Source organism: Microtus pennsylvanicus, chromosome 7, assembly GCF_037038515.1.
Source record: "Microtus pennsylvanicus isolate mMicPen1 chromosome 7, mMicPen1.hap1, whole genome shotgun sequence".
Classification (NCBI taxonomy): Eukaryota; Metazoa; Chordata; class Mammalia; order Rodentia; family Cricetidae; genus Microtus; species Microtus pennsylvanicus.
Window position 1 is genome coordinate 23914497 of NC_134585.1, and position 16215 is coordinate 23930711.

At 45.6% G+C, this 16215-nt stretch overlaps 1 protein-coding gene across 3 annotated transcripts in view; it reads right to left on the reverse strand.

The window, feature by feature from the left end:
- Positions 1-16215, reverse strand: part of Micu1 (mitochondrial calcium uptake 1) — a 135175-nt gene that overhangs the window by 11919 nt on the left and 107041 nt on the right. For all 3 annotated transcript variants that reach the window (XM_075980194.1, XM_075980195.1, XM_075980193.1), the window contains exons 9-10: positions 12972-13109; positions 1960-2068 (exon numbers count right to left, since the gene is read on the reverse strand). In XM_075980194.1, the coding sequence (XP_075836309.1) occupies positions 1960-2068; positions 12972-13109 (247 nt within the window). The remainder of the gene's footprint in view (positions 1-1959; positions 2069-12971; positions 13110-16215) is intronic.

The following is a 16215-nucleotide window of genomic DNA, read 5'->3' on the forward strand; positions in this document are numbered from 1 at the left end:
TACACAGGAAGTCGTAAGAATTTAGTCTGAATGGCAGACAGTCTACACAGCAATGTGCAAACCTCCACACAAACTCAGTGAGAGATGCTATAAGAAAGAATAGGACGGCCGGCGGGTGGTGGTGGCGCACGCCTTTACTCCCAATGCTTGGGAGGCAGAGGCAGGCGGATCTCAGTGAGTCTGAGGCCAACCTGGTCTACAGAGCGAGTTCCAGGGCAGCCAGGGCTGTTACACACAGAAACCTTGTCTGGAAAGAACTGAAACCAGGATGCCGTGACACAGGCGTTGGAGCTAGCTGAGAATGTACGTGGTCAGTGCAGCTGTGGTTGAGAACCTTGAGATAACGATAGCCTGGATTACTAGCTGGGCTCTGAGACCTCATAAGACCAAGTAGGTGAAGACATTTAGGGATATAGAGGGGAAGACCACATAGAGATAGGACAGACATGGTCGCTAAGCACCCACAGGTCAAGGAACATGCTCATAGCCACCAGAAGCTGAAGAGGCAAGGAAGGATGCTCTTTAAGGGCCTTTGGAGGGAGCATGGCCCTGCCGGCATCTTCATTTCACGCCCCATGATTTTAACACTCAACTGTGAAAGAATAAATTTCTGTTGCTTTAAATCAAGTTTGTGGTAATTTTCTGTAGCAGTCCTGGGAGACACAGGCATGCGGTTCATTCTGCTACTTGGTATGAAGCTAGGCCGTACCCCCTTGATATCTATCAATGTACACTCAGGGGATCCAACGTAAAACATATAAACCAAATCAAGACGTCAAAGTAAATGACCCAGCACCGCAGGCCTTGAAGCTAAATGTATTTCTGCGTGTCAGGCAGGGCTCTGTAATCTGTATCCCACCTCTGGGTGTAAGCGTGTGAGTGCACAGAGGCCCGCCATCTTACTCTGTAAACGGCCCAAAGTCATTTGAAAGAAACTCCCCTACCACCCTTTTAATCACTAGGTTGCATCTCTCTTCGTTACCACTACCCTGAATCATTTTATTTTGCACACCCTATAATTTTAACACAGATAGTGATTCATCCCATATAGTTTTCTTTAAGTGGTTCCGTTGGCTTTAGTTGAGGAGGAAAAAAAACCCAGAAGTGCTTATTAATTCTATTTTTGTAACTTCTGACTTTAAATCTTATGTTTTTGGATTTGCACATGGTATCTAATCCTGCCGTGTGAGCTGGCAACACAGCCAAAGCTGTGTTCGGGAAGGAGGATTTGGTAATACCTCCCCAAGACATCCGCATCATGGTTCCCCAAATAGAGCCTACAGAAATGAGAGGAGGCATTATTTTAAGCAAACAAATGCTATTTTAAAGAACTATATAGATAGATTAAAATAAAAAGCACCCGAATTGGAAAGGAAGAAAAGTGAAAGGAGTTCTGGCTGCAAGCAGAGCCGTCTCGTTTGTTTCTCTAGCCTTACTGACGTACAGCTGACAAAGTGACATATGACATATGACAACATGACGTTACCCACGCCATGACTCTGCCTCAGAGGAGAGAGGTTCTGAGGCGCTCTCTGCTTGGCTTCACGCCTGTTTCCAGACGTCATATTGACAGTCTGCCCTGTCTGCTGCACCATCCGATGCACGTGCCGAGCTTGGCGTCTCTGGGTGAAGTGTAAGGCTCATTTAAGGCCGACACAAGAGAATAAACCACCTGGTGGTGTTGGCGCACGCCTTTAATCCCAGCACCTGGGAGACAGAGGCAGGCAGGTCTCTGAGTTTGAGGCCAGTCTGGTCTATAGAGGGAGTTTCAGGACAGCCAGAGATATACGGAGAAACCCTGTCTCAAAAAACGAAAACCAAAATCAAACATATAAACAAACAAAAAGAGGAAACTGAAGGGCAATGCCTAGAAAAGCTGACATTTTAAGGGAAGCCACTCACCTAACGGATACAGATTAATGCTTATAGCTTCAAGAAAGAAACTTCTGGGCTTCTTACCTTTATCGAGAGATGCTCCGGCCATGTGGTAAAAGCTTAACGCAGTGTCCACGTCATTAATGTTCTTCAGGAAAGTGAAGAAGTTCTCTACCTCCTGGAAAGTCAGGCCCTGGAAGAGGAGCAGCAGCAAGATAAGGCAGAGCCCCTCACAAAGAGCAAAGTCAGAGAAACCAGCGGGAACACACTCCCCCAACTTAGAGATGCTGGGCCAGTCAGTCAAGGGACGGCAACTGTGTACACCACAGGACAAAGTCTAGAGCAGTGCTTCTCCTCCTTCCTAAGGCTGTGACCCTGTCATACAGTTCCTCATGTGGTGGTGGCCCCCAACCATAACATTATTTGGTTGCTATTTCATAACTATAATTTTGCTACTATTATGAATCATAAGGTAAATACCTGATAAGCAGGATATTTGAGATGTGGATTGCTGGGGCTTCAGGTTTCCATCCCTGAACTGCAGAGCCCAGGAACACAGTAACGAGAAAGCTGGAATACAGCTCACCTCCAGCTCATCCCTAGCGCAGCAGGGCCAACTGAGTCTATCTTAGCACATCAGAGAGCTAGAACTGGATGTAGGGTTGTGTCATGTGACTTTCTGTAACCTTTCTCTTTGGAGAATCAGAGAATTTAAAAGATGTTTTACTGCACAGTATGACGTCTCTAAGGGTGCATAAAATACAAACACTCAAACTTAAGAAGCAGTTATTAAATAGCACCCACAGGATCTCGTTTGGGCCCAGGAGCAGGAATCCTATTAGATTCCTTCCCCACTGGGCTAACTACAACACGAGGAACTGTATTAAAGGTCACAGCATTCGGGAGGCTGAGAGCCACTGCCTCTGTCTATTTTTGAACTTTATAAGTAGAATTAAGCAGCATGCATTTTGCTATGTATGACTTCTCCTTAAGGTCTGCCCCATGTTTTTGTTTATTACTGCTTATTTTTATTGTATAAAGTATTATATCATATAAATATATCACATCTGTTTTTCTTTTTAAAAGGATCCCTATGTTGCTGGGCGGTGGTGGCGCATGTCTTTAACTCAGCACAAGGGAGGGAGAGGCAGGTGGATCTCTGTGAGTTTGAGGCCAGCCTGGACTACAGAACGAGTTCCAGGACAGGCTCCAAAGCTACACAGTGAAACCCTGTCTTGAAAAACCAGGAAAAAAAAGGGTCCCTATACATCTGTAATTTATTAGGGTGGGTTCGTGTTTGAGAGGGGCTGTCCCGAGGTCGGAGAACAACCTTGTGGAGCCAGTTCTCTCCTTCCACCATTGCAAGGGTTCCTGGGATCAAACTGAGGTCATCAGGTCGTGGGTGCCTTCACCCATGGAGCCATCTCACTGCTCACAAACTATTTTCCTGTTTCAACAATGGGTAATTTTCAGTTTTGAAGAGTTATGAACAAAGCACACCTATATTCCTGCTATGCACGGTACCACTTCCTCCATTCCTCAGAAGACCATGCAAAGATGGAGGCAACGTAAGGGTCCCCTGAGAGATGGACCAGTAGACCAAATGAAGAACCCAGGCCTGCCTCACCTTCCTTCTCCAGGTCATGGCGGTACACGTCTGCGGTTTCTACATTCTAGAGACTGAGGCAGGAGAGTTTTGAGTATGATATTTGCCTGGGCTACATGGTGAGACCTTATTTTGAAGACAAAACAACAACAAAATAATAAAGGACATGGAGGAAGGATTTTTTTTTGGTTTAATTGCACTTATATGAGATACTTGGGCTAGGCAAAATTATAGACAGAATGTAGGCTGGTGGTTACCACAGGGAACAGGGAGTTACTGTGTAAAGAGTTTCAGTTTGGGAAGGTGAACACAGTTCCGGAGATAGTGTGGATGGTTGCCCAATAATGGCAATGCACTTGAAACTCCCGAATCACACAATTAAAAATGTTTAAAGTGGCAGCTTCTGTGTGTATTGGGACACACACACAAAATGCACTTAGGGTTTATAGCTTTGCAGAAATGAAGAGAGGATTTGGTGAGGAAGAGCAGACAGCGTTCTTCCTCCCCTTCCTTTTCAGAGCAGCTTTCTAGGGCAGCAGAGATGGCTCAGCAGGGCAGAGCACAGGCTGCTCCTGCAGAGGACCCAGGTCCAGTTCTCAGCACCCACACGGTGGCTCACAACTGTCTGTGACTTGACTCCAGGGGACCTTGGTGCCCTTTCTGTTCTCCTCAGACAGTAGGCATGCATGTGATGCATGAACTTAACATACTCATCCATATAACACTCAACACAAAAATACTCATTCACATAAAATAAAAATAAATAATTGTCAGGAGCCAATTTATTCCTAAAATCATTACAGGAATCATCACCCTGGGGAGTCTGCAGAGAATCCCATACCCCTAATTGTGTTAGGAATCGTTCTATTGACAGAGCCTACCCCACACCCAAATTGGCTGTTAATGGAGAGCTATCTGTTAGCGGAACCCACCCCGCATTCTAAACTATCTAGAGAACTAGGTGTGTCAACTCGTGACTTCCTGGCCTAGGTGACCTGACCGAAGGTAACCTCCTGGACCTGCGACTAACGTGAACCACGCGGCAAGAGCCCAGGCACCTGTGCCCACCCCACAACTCCTTACCCTATATAAGCTGTACCCCATCTCTAATAAACGGAGGCTTTGACAGGAACCCCCGCTTAGCCTCATTCCTCTCTCTTAGCCCATTATCTTCCAGATAGTGCCTCTCTGGGACCCTGGAATAACTGAACTGCAGGGTGGGTTACATCCCCTAGACTGAGTAGCCCACCAAAAGTGGTCAACAAATAATATCTTAAGATACAATTTTAAGCAGGGCATAGTGGCACATGCCTTTAATCTCAGCACTTGGAAGCCTCTGAGGCAAGTGTGAGTTCCAGGCCAGGGATACATAGTGAGACCCAGTCTCTGAAAACAAACAAACATGAAAACAGCACCACCACCTCCAGTTATTGTGTGTTTGTGCATGCATATGGGCATGTACCATGGTGTGTGCGGAGGCTGGAGAGAGCTTCTCCTTCCATCTTACTGAAGCTGGCCTGCTTCACTCTCTCACTTCTGCTGCTCCACGCATTTCAGCACAGCTGCCCCGAGAGCCTCCGCGCAATTCTCTGTCTCCACCTCCCACCACCACATCCAAGTGCTGGGATTACAGATCCGTGCTGTCACACTTGGCTTTCTCTGCCTGGGTTCCTGGGATTAAACTCAGGCCGTGATGCTTCTGTGGCAAGTCCTTATAGCTGCGAGCCATTTTGCCAGGCCTAAATTTCTATTCTTTTTTTGTTGAACTGAGAAGAGAACACAGAGACTCGTGCATGCTAGACGAGATCTACCACTGAGCTCACCCTCAGTCTCAGGCTGACCTAAAACTCCTAAAACAGAGAGGACACTGTAGAGAAATATTTTCTACTTTGATAAAGAATTGCTAATGTTTGCTAATGAATTGTTTTGGTGAACCTGAAATACTACAGCTCAAGACTTCTCATGCAGAGCTTACTGGAGGACGGAGGAAGAGAGTGAGGACAGAGGGAGGACGGAGGGAGGACAACCTGCACCGAGTGCCTATTCATCAAGATTCAGACAAACAGTGGGGCACAAATCACCTAATGACACCATTAAATCTAATATATAATGCTCTTTATTATACAGATGCAATAAAAAATATTTATTGAGCGCTTACTTGCTATCCAGCACTCTGCCAAGAACAGCAGGAGAAATAAAACTACACCGGACATAGGCCTTGATGTTATGGAGCTCGTGATTTACACAGGCCTCCTTGAGGAAAAAGGCGAGACCAACCACAAAACTCTTATTTCCCAGTAACTGCTTCACACAACACACACACACACACACACACACACACACACACACACACACACACACACGGCCATGAGCTTTGTGGATGTACAGTAGAAGCTAAGGGCTATGCTTACTGTGAACTGAGCTGTTCAAACAGGAAGACTAAAGCTGTCAACAGCAGCCAGGAGGGAGCGTCCTCCCCTGAGCTTGATGTCAGTAGAGTTTTCTTGACAATCTACAGGGAGGTAGAACTTCTAGAAGCTATTATTGTTCTGTAAACTAGCTAATTAGTGACCTCAGGGAAGACGGACTTACATAAAAGTGAGGCTACTCAAAAAAAGATGGTAAGATTAGCAGTAGCTTGTGGAAGCAGAGGCAATTTTCCAAGCACTGAAACTATGCATTCGACACCAGGGAGCTGTTAACAAGGTGAACTGTCTTTTCAAAGTAAAAGGGATCCACAAGAAGTTTAGAAGAAAATAGTGGGTATTTTTCTGGCTGAGTGAGGGAAGAATTCTTACGTAACACAGCAAAGTAGAATCTAAACCCCAAACCCCAGAGTCAGAGCTCACCAAAACCGAGAGAAATTATAAATGAGAGGATGAAAGAAAATATTTGAGAATCACTTTTTTTTTTTATAAAGGACTTGTATAAAGAACTCTTACGACACAATAGAGAGAATCTAGCAGCTTGGTTTAAGGAAAGACTTGGTAGCGAGATGTAGCTCAGAGGTATAGCACTTGGCCTGCACACAAGCCCTGGGCTTGACCTCAGCACCATAAACAAAAAACAAATGTCAAGAAACATTGTATTAAACAAGATATGAGTGAACGACAAACTATAACGAGCTACTAAGATGACTGTGGTAAAAGACAATGAGCAAGGATTATTGTATTATTGAGAATGCAGAGAAATGGGATTCTCATACTCATGTGGAAAAGTACAATGATCATTGTGGAAAACAGTTTGGGAGGGTTTTTTTGAGACAGGGTCTCTCTACATAGCTCTGGCTGTCCTAGAAATCATCACACTGTATATCAAGCAGGCCTCAAATTCACAGAGATTCTCCTGTCTGTCCCTCCTAAGTGCCAGGATTAAAGCTGTACACAGCCCTATCTTCCTCCTAGGAGTCTTCTAAAAACTAAAAAACAAACAAACACAGGTCCAGGCACTGGAGAGATGGCGCAGTAATTAGGAACACTGGCCGCTCTTCCAGAGGACCCAGGTTCCGCTCCCAGCACCCACATGAAGCCCGTTCACACCTGACAGTATCTCTAGTTCCAGGGGATCTGACACCCTCGTCTGGCCCCTGCAGGCACCAGGCACACTCATGTTTTACAAACATATATGCAAACAAAACATTCATGCACATAACATAATAATAAAAAAACTAGCCAGGCTGTGGTGGCGCATGCCTTTAATCCCAGCACTCAGGAGGCAAGGCCAGCCAGCCTGGTCTACAGAGTGAGTTCCAGGACAGGCTCCAAAGCTACACAGAGTAATCCTGTCACGAAAAACAAAAAACAAAACAAAAATTAAAGGAGGACTTCAACATCAAAACAGGTCCATGTAAAAACCTGCACATAAACATTGAGAACAGCAGAATTTCTTTTTCTTTCTTTTCTTTTCTTTCTTTCTTTCTTTTTTTTTTGAGACAGGGTTTCTCTGTGTAGCAGCCCTGGCTGTCCTGGAACTAGCAGAATGTCTAACAGCCCCAAATGGAAGCAGTTTGGTTGTGTGTTTGATGGCGAATGGGTGAAGAAAACATGGATGATGGAATGCTATTTACTACTCAGCAATAAAAAGCAAAAAAGCACCCCAATTAATATGTGCTTTAGCACAGATGAATCTTCAACATTATGCTAAGCAGAAAAGCCAGAGGAGAAAGACATCACTGTAGTTATTATGAAATGCTCAGAATGGGCGATTGATCGATGGGAGCAGGGCAGAGATGCGCACTGAGAATGAGCACGAGGGATCTTCTGGGGTGACGGAAATGCTTTCATACTGTTGGCAGTGATGTTGCATAACTGAACATTTACTAAGAACTACCGCACTGTACGATTAAAATGATGACTTTTATGGCTTATAAATTATACCTCAGTAAAAACTGTTTAGAAAATTAAAATGCAGGACTGGTGATGACTCAGTGGATCAAGGTTCTTGCTGGCAGGCCTGATGACCCGAGTTCAATCCTCGCTCTCTGCATGGTGGAAAGAGAGTGCAGGTGCCTTCCAGTGCCCTCTGACCTCCACACACGCTGCAGAATATGTACACTCTGCTCCCCCAATAGATAAGTTTTAAAAAATAAAGTTTTTCCAGGCATGGTGGAGTACACAGGAGGCAGAGGCAGGTGAATCTATGGGAATCTGAGGCCAGTCTGGTCTACAAAGTGAGTTCCAGAACAGTCAAAGCTACGTGGAGAAACCCTGACTTGTCAAAACAGAACGTGCAGCTGGAGGAGCTAAGAAGACGGTAAGGAGAAGCTGGCTTCCTCTGGAGTCAGCTGTAGAGCCAGACATCCAGCACCGATGAACACGGGCCTGGATGAGCATGAACACCCTCACAAATACTTTGCCCAGACTTAAATCAGGCAGCAAATTCATTTGCAGGGAGTGAGTCTGATTGCTCAAGCTTCTTTCATTGTCCACTGAAAAGTCTTTTTCTCCCTTAAACCATGGCTGTCCTCATCTTGTCATCTGGTCTTGGCTCAGTCTCTTATTTCAACAGTGCTCTCCTTTCGTAAACCCTAGCTGTCTTCAGCTGCAACTTGGCAGCAGGGGAAATTACATATTTCTGTTACTGATGTTGCCGCAAGTATCTAATTTTCTTGAAACATCACTTTCCTCATATCTTCATCTTTCCCTGCTCACAAAGTGCCAGAGATTTCCTGTTGCCAAGCGGATCGGCTCCCAGGCTTCTTGGCTACAGACTTACGGTCCTCCACCATCTGCTCCAATTAGTGGGCCCTTCTATGTCCCTAAGAACCTTAGGCTGGAGCCTTGTGACCATGGGTTGTTGTGTCTCCCAAACCTTGTGCTTATTTGGATCATAGGGAACAGTGACAACCAGCTGAGAGTGGTGGGACATGCCTGAAATCCTAGCACTGGGAGGCTGAGGCAGGAGGATTGAGAGGTTGAGGCCACTACAGGCTGCAGAGTTAATCCTTGTCACAAACTGTGACAATGAATAGGTTATCAGTAGGAAGGTTTATGGAACCTTCTTGGCTTTGGATATTGGGGCTGCCTCTTAGACAGTGTGTGACTTCTGGCCAACAGCTAAAGCTCTTAAGAATACTTTGTTATCTGAACAATGGTTCTGTCAACCAAGCAAGACTGTGATAACTGGGCATAAGAGTGGTAAATGTTTAGTGCATACAAAGTGTCAGTGCTACACCCTGCTCTTGCTGTCTTCTCTCCCCTGGAACCAGCTCTCCTGCCTCAGAGCCCCCTGGAAATGTAGGTCTGTCCCAAGTTTATCGCTCTCAGAATGCCTCGCGGCTACTGTGTCATTTGCAGCAGCGTTGAACTGACCAGAAACACTGACCAATGAGACGTCTCCTCAGTAGCTTGCCGGGCCCACCTTCCTCATCTCATCTCTACCAAGCTGCAACTTCCAAACCTGCATCTTTTCAAGGGGCATTTACAACACAGCCAAACTGGGACTGGGCTGTCATGTGGGTCGCTAGCTCTGGGGCTGGGATGTCACTGGGTGGCTAGCTCTGAGGCTAGACTGTCACGGGGGTGGCTAGCTCTGGGGCTGGGATGTCACAGGGGTGACTAGCTCTGGGGCTGGGCTGTCACGGGGGTGGCTAGCTCTAGGACTGGGACCATCTGGGGAGTCTGGTGATTCCAGGAACCCTCTCTGAAACACAGCCCTCCAGTGCAATTCCTGGCTTTGCTCTCTCAGACACCATGGGGCCCTCTTGCCCAGTGGTAGCCATTTTCATCCTCTTCACAGGTGAACAGCTGTCTCTGCTTCTATCCCTCAACATTTCTTTCTTCTAGGTCTTGTCTGCTCCTTACGTTCCTTTTCCTGAACCTCCCCAGGAAGTCTGAAAAGTGGTTGGCTCAGAGTTTGACAGAGAGAAGCTGAATCAATACCGCATTAATGTTACAAAAAGAAGAAAGCAGTAACCGGTGGGTAGTCATTTGTAAACCCCTAGGCTCACGGCTATACAACCAGTCGTGATGAACGTTCTTCAACTCTAACAGGGATTCCTTCTTCTTTGGGTAGGATCTTTTTTTTTGTTTTTGTTTTTGTTTTTAGAGACAAGGTTTCTCTGCAGTTTTGGAGCCTGTCCTGGAACTAGCTCTTGTAGACCAGGTTGGCCTCAAACTCATAGCGATCCACTTGCCTCTGCCTCCCGAGTGCTAGGATTAAAGGTGCATGCCACCACCGCCTGGCCTTTGGGTAGGATCTTGAAGGGGAGGAAATGGAGTAAAGACTGGGATAAAAGAAACCAGGGGGTTTAAGAAACACATGCCCGGCCGAGCGGTGGTGGCAGACACCTTTAATTCCAGCACTCGGGAGGCAGAGATAGGCAGATCTCTGTGAGTTCAAGACCAGTCTGCTCTACAGAGTGAATTCTAGGACAGGTTCCAAAGCTATAGAGATACCCTATCTCAAAAAACAAAAGCAAAAACAAAAACAAAATACATGCCTGGATCTACCATTGAACTTCTAACTTAATTGGCGTGAAGAAGGTCTTGCCTCATAAATCTTTAAGAGTTATTTATTTTTGTTTTATGGGCATGAGTTTCGGTGTATACACGGGTGTACCATGTGCATGTCTACTGCCTGTAGCGGCCAGAAGAAGGCATCAGATCCCCTGGAGCTGGAGTTCCAGATGGCTGGGAGCCACCATGTGGGTGCTGGGCCGTCTCTAGCCCTCACATTTTCATGTTAAAATGGAATAAAAGAAGCACTCAGAAACAGATGGGGATTTCTTCTTAATGGGAAATGGTTCTGGAGAGATGGGTTGGAAATATTAGGAGCAAAGGCCCTTTATTAACTCTCATTTTGGATAATTGCTATGTTCACAACTATTTAATCAGCACAAGAGGGCAATCAATTTTAATCTCCTAGCTAAAGCAGGCTAGAAATTCTGGCCAAAAGTAATTTTGCACCCAGATTCCCAGGTTCACAAAGTCTGTCCTTTCAGGCCAGAGCTCTCTTTCGCAAGGTCTTTGGTCTTAAATTAACTCCTGGACAAGGTAAAATATTGTAAGCCTTCAAGGGAGATGTCTCCAACCCCTAATCCATTACTTTCAAATATAAGTTCATGATAAAATATGGATTAGTCTATCATGATTGATAGCAAACTTAAGGTCAAACCAACGTCTGTAACAACCTTTAAAAATAGGTCTGTCCGGGCTGGGCATGTGGCTCAGCATAACACATCTGCCTAGCATACAGGTGGTCCTAAGCTAGATCCTCAGCACCCCTAAAGTCTAACAAACAACCAACATGAAAAATCTCTCACAAAACAAAGATGAAAAGTCTGCCTACAGAAAACCGCTTGCTTGATGCAAGCATCACGTGTCCAGCAAGGCTAAAAGTCCACCTGAACACTCGCCATCGATATACTTTTCATAGACACGAGCTGGGTGCTGGGTACTGCAGAAGCGCTTTAGTGGGGTGGGGAGAAATCTTCTCTTACTTCCCACTGATGACAAGTCTATCCTCAGCTAAGAGAACACCTTCTGTGGAAACAGGCTGGACTGAGTTCAGAAGAACCGAGCCTGGCTCAGAATCCTTTCAGCTTTTCAACATCCAAGGCGAGGAGGAAAAATGTCCAGCTGAGAAGTGGATAGAAAACAGTGGTGTTCATGAAAGATTTCTTAGACAAACAATAAGAAAACTGGGACAAATCTTGACTGTCTTATTTCTTTTCTAGTGATTGGCAAGCAGTTAGGAATTGTTCAGTTCCCAAGGCCAGTGAGGTTAGGGAATTTAGCTACGGTGACCACGGAGACCACCAGGGAAGCAGCTGAGGCCTTGTCTTGACCACACCACACCTCACTGGTCATCACTGATGGAACATATTCAGTGCCAGGCTGGTGCTCCTGCTGTCCAGCAGCAAAGGTGTGGGGCCTGCAGTGAGAATTCCTGAGTTCTCTGCTTTAGTCTAGGTTTATTGTGTCTGAGTACCCTTGGTCCAGAGTTTTCATTCTGTGTAAGGCCCCCCTGAGGAAATCTCTCCAGCGCTCATGGTTTTAAATCTAACAGTGTTAGTGATTACCAAACCTGGCTCAAAGCTCTGAGGTAGACTTGGATACTGAGCTGCCTCATGATCATCTCTGTGTGGATAACCTATAGCGATTTTAAACTCAAGTCATCACAGCTAGGCAGCGGTGGTGCCCGTCTTTTAAGCCAGCACTCTGGAGGCAGGAGTATGCGGATTTCGGTGAGTTTGAGGCCAGCCTGTTCTACCAAGCAAGTTCTAGGACAGACAGGACTGATGGAGGGGGGTCATCTTTCTATCTGTTGATTTCATTGGTTAAGCAATAAAGAAACTGCTTGGCCCTCATAGGTTAAAACATAGGTGGGAGGAGTAAACAGAAGAGAAGGCTGGGAGAAAGAAGCTGAGTCAGGGAGTCGCCGTGATTCTCCCACTCCAGGCAGATGCAGCTTAAGATCATTCCTGGTAAGCCAGCTCGTGGGCTACACAGATTATAAGAAATGGGCTAGTCCAGGTGCGAGAGTTAGCCGAGAAAAGGCTAGATATAATGGGCCAAGTGGTGTTTAAAAGAATACAGTTTCCGTGTAGTTATTTCGGGGCATAAGCTAGAGCTAGCCATGTGGGCGGCCGGGGTGCTGGGGACGCAGCCCCGCCGCTCGTACTACTACACAGGACTACACGGAGAAACCCTGTTTTGAAAAACTAAGCAACAAAACAAACAAACAATCAAAAAACAAAACAGTTAAATTCAAGGCATCTTTGACAGAACTCTATCCTTTTTTTAATCTAAATTAGCCTCTTCTATACTTCTCAATCCCAGTGCATGGTACCACCTTTGCCTGAACAAGAAAGCTGGGCTTTTTCTGCACTCTCTCCCGTTCTTTTCCCACTGTTCATTATTGTTCTCTCTCTGCACTTGTAACCCTGGGTTACAGAGACGGCTCAAGATACATCCTCATTATTGTCAATGTCTGTGAAATAACCACACGTTTCTATGGTTTCCTTTCCCCTGCATCCAAGGTACCCTACCTTCCCATCCTTGAAGTGCTTCTTCAGCTGTCTCTGCATGGCGGTCAGCTTCTTGGACTGCACTCCGCTGTAGGCCAGCAGCATGCCACCAAACTGCCTCTCAGTGATTCGTCCATCCACCGGGTCATGGCGTTCAAACTGGGTGGGAAGGAGACAGAGTGTTTGTGGGAGTAAATGGAAGGTTTTAACATGGATTGCAGAATGATCAACAGTGTTCCATGAAAGAAATGAATTTGGGCCTCAGTATCTCACAGATAAACCAGAACTGCTTATATGCATACATGAAATTACCACAATAAAAATCATTACTGAGTTATCAATATGTGCTAATACTAATAAAAAAAACCCAGAACAGTCAAAGCTCCTCCCATACCCCACAGGTCAGGGACACTCTTGAGAGGATAGTGCCAATTTTAAAACTCTACAAAAATTCAAAAATTCACAATTTTTTCCTTCCTCCCTCCCCTTCCCTTGCCCTTCCCTCCTCTCCCCTCCTCCCCTTCCTTCCTTCCTTCCTTCCTTCCTTCCTTCCTTCCTTCCTTCCTTCCTTCCCACAGACTTTCACTATGTAACCCTGGCTGGCCTGGAACTCAGTCTGTAGCAGGCTGGCCTTGAACTCATAGAGATCTGCCTGCCTCTGCCTCCCAAGTGCTGGGATTTCTACATGAAAAGTAATAACCACTCTCTAAGATTTCCCATGCCTTACTTCTCAGAGAAGACTTAAACATGATTACAAATTTTATCAATTGTGCATATGCAAAATAAGCTTTTGTGAGCTGCCATGTGAGTGCTGGGAATTAAACTCGGGTCCTCTGGAAGAACAGCCAGTGCTCTTAACTGATGAGCCATCTCTAGCCCCCAAATCAAGTTTTTGTATGCACTTAGATCTTTAGGGACTTCAAACAAGAGTAATTAATACATTTATAAGTTTTCTGGAAAATAAATAACTGAATATTAGAATATCCATAGAGTTTAAGAAAATTAGGTATTTAAAAATATGCATACAGCATAAAATGCCCTTAGCAGACTTGCTAATTACAAAGCTACTGAAAAATCATTAAAGACATTTATATATGCAGATGAAAAGTCTAAGCATTAAGGACTTCTAGCTATTCTAAGGGTTATCAGAAAATTGAGATTTCATTTAAAGAAAATGACGTGAAGATGGTAGGATCTCTCCACGGTTTTACTGGAACATGTTCCCATTCCTACATGGCAGGGCTAATCTGTTTTCCTGAGAGGGTATACACAGACGTCAGAGGGTACTAAGGGCACATCAACTGCACTTCCTGATTGTCTTCTAGTCTTCCAGCACTTGGATTGGTCATTGTGTGGCACCGAAAGGAAGGAGACAATTCTGTTTTCGCCCTATGGAGATAGGACACACGAGACAAGCAATGAAAACTGAAATCGCTAAGAGAAGATTCTTTCCCTTCTCATTTCCTCAGTTGGCCTGGTCAGCTGACACACCTCATCTCCTCACTCATGAGCCATGGGAGTGTCCGAGCCATGAGAACCCTGCTGTAATAGCGACCCTTTATTGGGCATGCGCCACACCCAGGCAGCTAACTTACACATTCTTTCATTTAAGCTCCACTCTGCAGGTAAGAAGACTGAGGCACTATGCGAGCACATGTTACAAGACTGGATGTGCAAAGGCAGCCCAGCCCATCGGGGCTGACACCATTTCCTGCTTCTCCCCAACCTTCAGGACAGCACTCGGTCATTTTCAATCAACTAGGACACCGGGGGGGTGGGAGTGGGGGGCTGAGAGCCTTGTTTAAGAGAAAGCAAAGCTATCTGCAAAGGAAATCAACGCCATCAATACCGAGTGAAGGTCTCCTTCCCCACCCAAGCCCGCGGTGTTCTACATCGGTCATTCCATCACTTCCATAGGACTGATTAATTTCCGACAAGACCCAAAGGTTTTGGGATTCGATTTAAGTTTGATTTATGGCTCAATTTACCATCCTGGAAGAAAACAGAGGAACTGATAAAAATTCTGCAAGTGGGCAACTTTCTGCACTGTTTGCAGCAGGCGGGTCTCTGTTTCCAGTGGGCTTAAACGCCTGAGTCAGAGTTGGTGGTACAGAATCCATTTACAATTGGATCCTAAGACGAAGCTACGGCCCCTGATCTGCAGGCTGGACACTGGTACTCCCCTTTCTGTAATTCCCCATGTCGTGGTGGTAATCTCACACCTCAGCATTTCAGCCCTCTGCGGCAAGGCAGACTTGAGGCTGAAATGTTTGTCTGCAAACTGGACAGCAGTTGGCTCAGGGAAGTCCTTCAGTTTTCAGCCTTCAGAAGTGCAAAGATGCCTCTGATATTTTTCAAGGGCAGTTTCCAGGGGAGACCCTCAAGCAGCAATTTCAGTGATCAAATTAGGATTTTACTAACATTTGAAGGCCCAGACTTGGCTTTTGGTAATAGGTTTCATTATTATTAAGCAATTAGAACTGAAACCCTTAAACACTAATATTTGCTCTTTCTGCACAGTCTGGCCCACTTCAGAACTCAGGGCTTTAGCTCTTTGATTTGCCTCTGGGCAGCACCTCTCTGCTTAGGCTACTGCATCTTCTGAGGCAACACTATCTACCTAATGAGATTTTTTCTGCATTGCGGGGGATCAGGGCCTCATGTGTGTCAGTCTGTATGTTTCTCAAGTCTTTTTTTGTTTTGTTTTGTTTTTCGAGACAGGGTTTCTCTGTAGCTTTGGAGCCTGTCCTGGAACTAGCTCTTGCAGACCAGGCTGGTCTCGAACTCACAAAGATTCTCCTGCCTCTGCCTCCCGAGTGCTGGGATTAAAGGCATGCACCACCACCATCCGGCTGTTTCTGAAGTCATAAATATGGCAGGGGTGGGGCCGTGTGTGGGTATTTTACACACACACAACTAGTAACAAACAGACACAAACATTCTACATCCTACTGGTTCAACATTTTAAAGCTGAAGACCTACTTAAATGAAAGTTTGGTAGTTTTGAAGATTGAGTTTCACTAGCTTAAAATGTCAAGGGCCATGGACAGATGTTACATGGCTGTAGAGATCATTCGTGCAATTATCTTTCGACAGAGTCTCACTATGCAGACCAAATTGGACTCAAACTCATGATCCTGCTGCCTCAGTCCTTCAAGGAAGCCATGCCTGGTTCCCATCTTGCATCTTTAGTATTGACAGTTCTGCAGGTGTGCTGTGGGTGAATGATCAATCCTCAAGGTCAAGGAAGGGCCTCAAGGAGAGA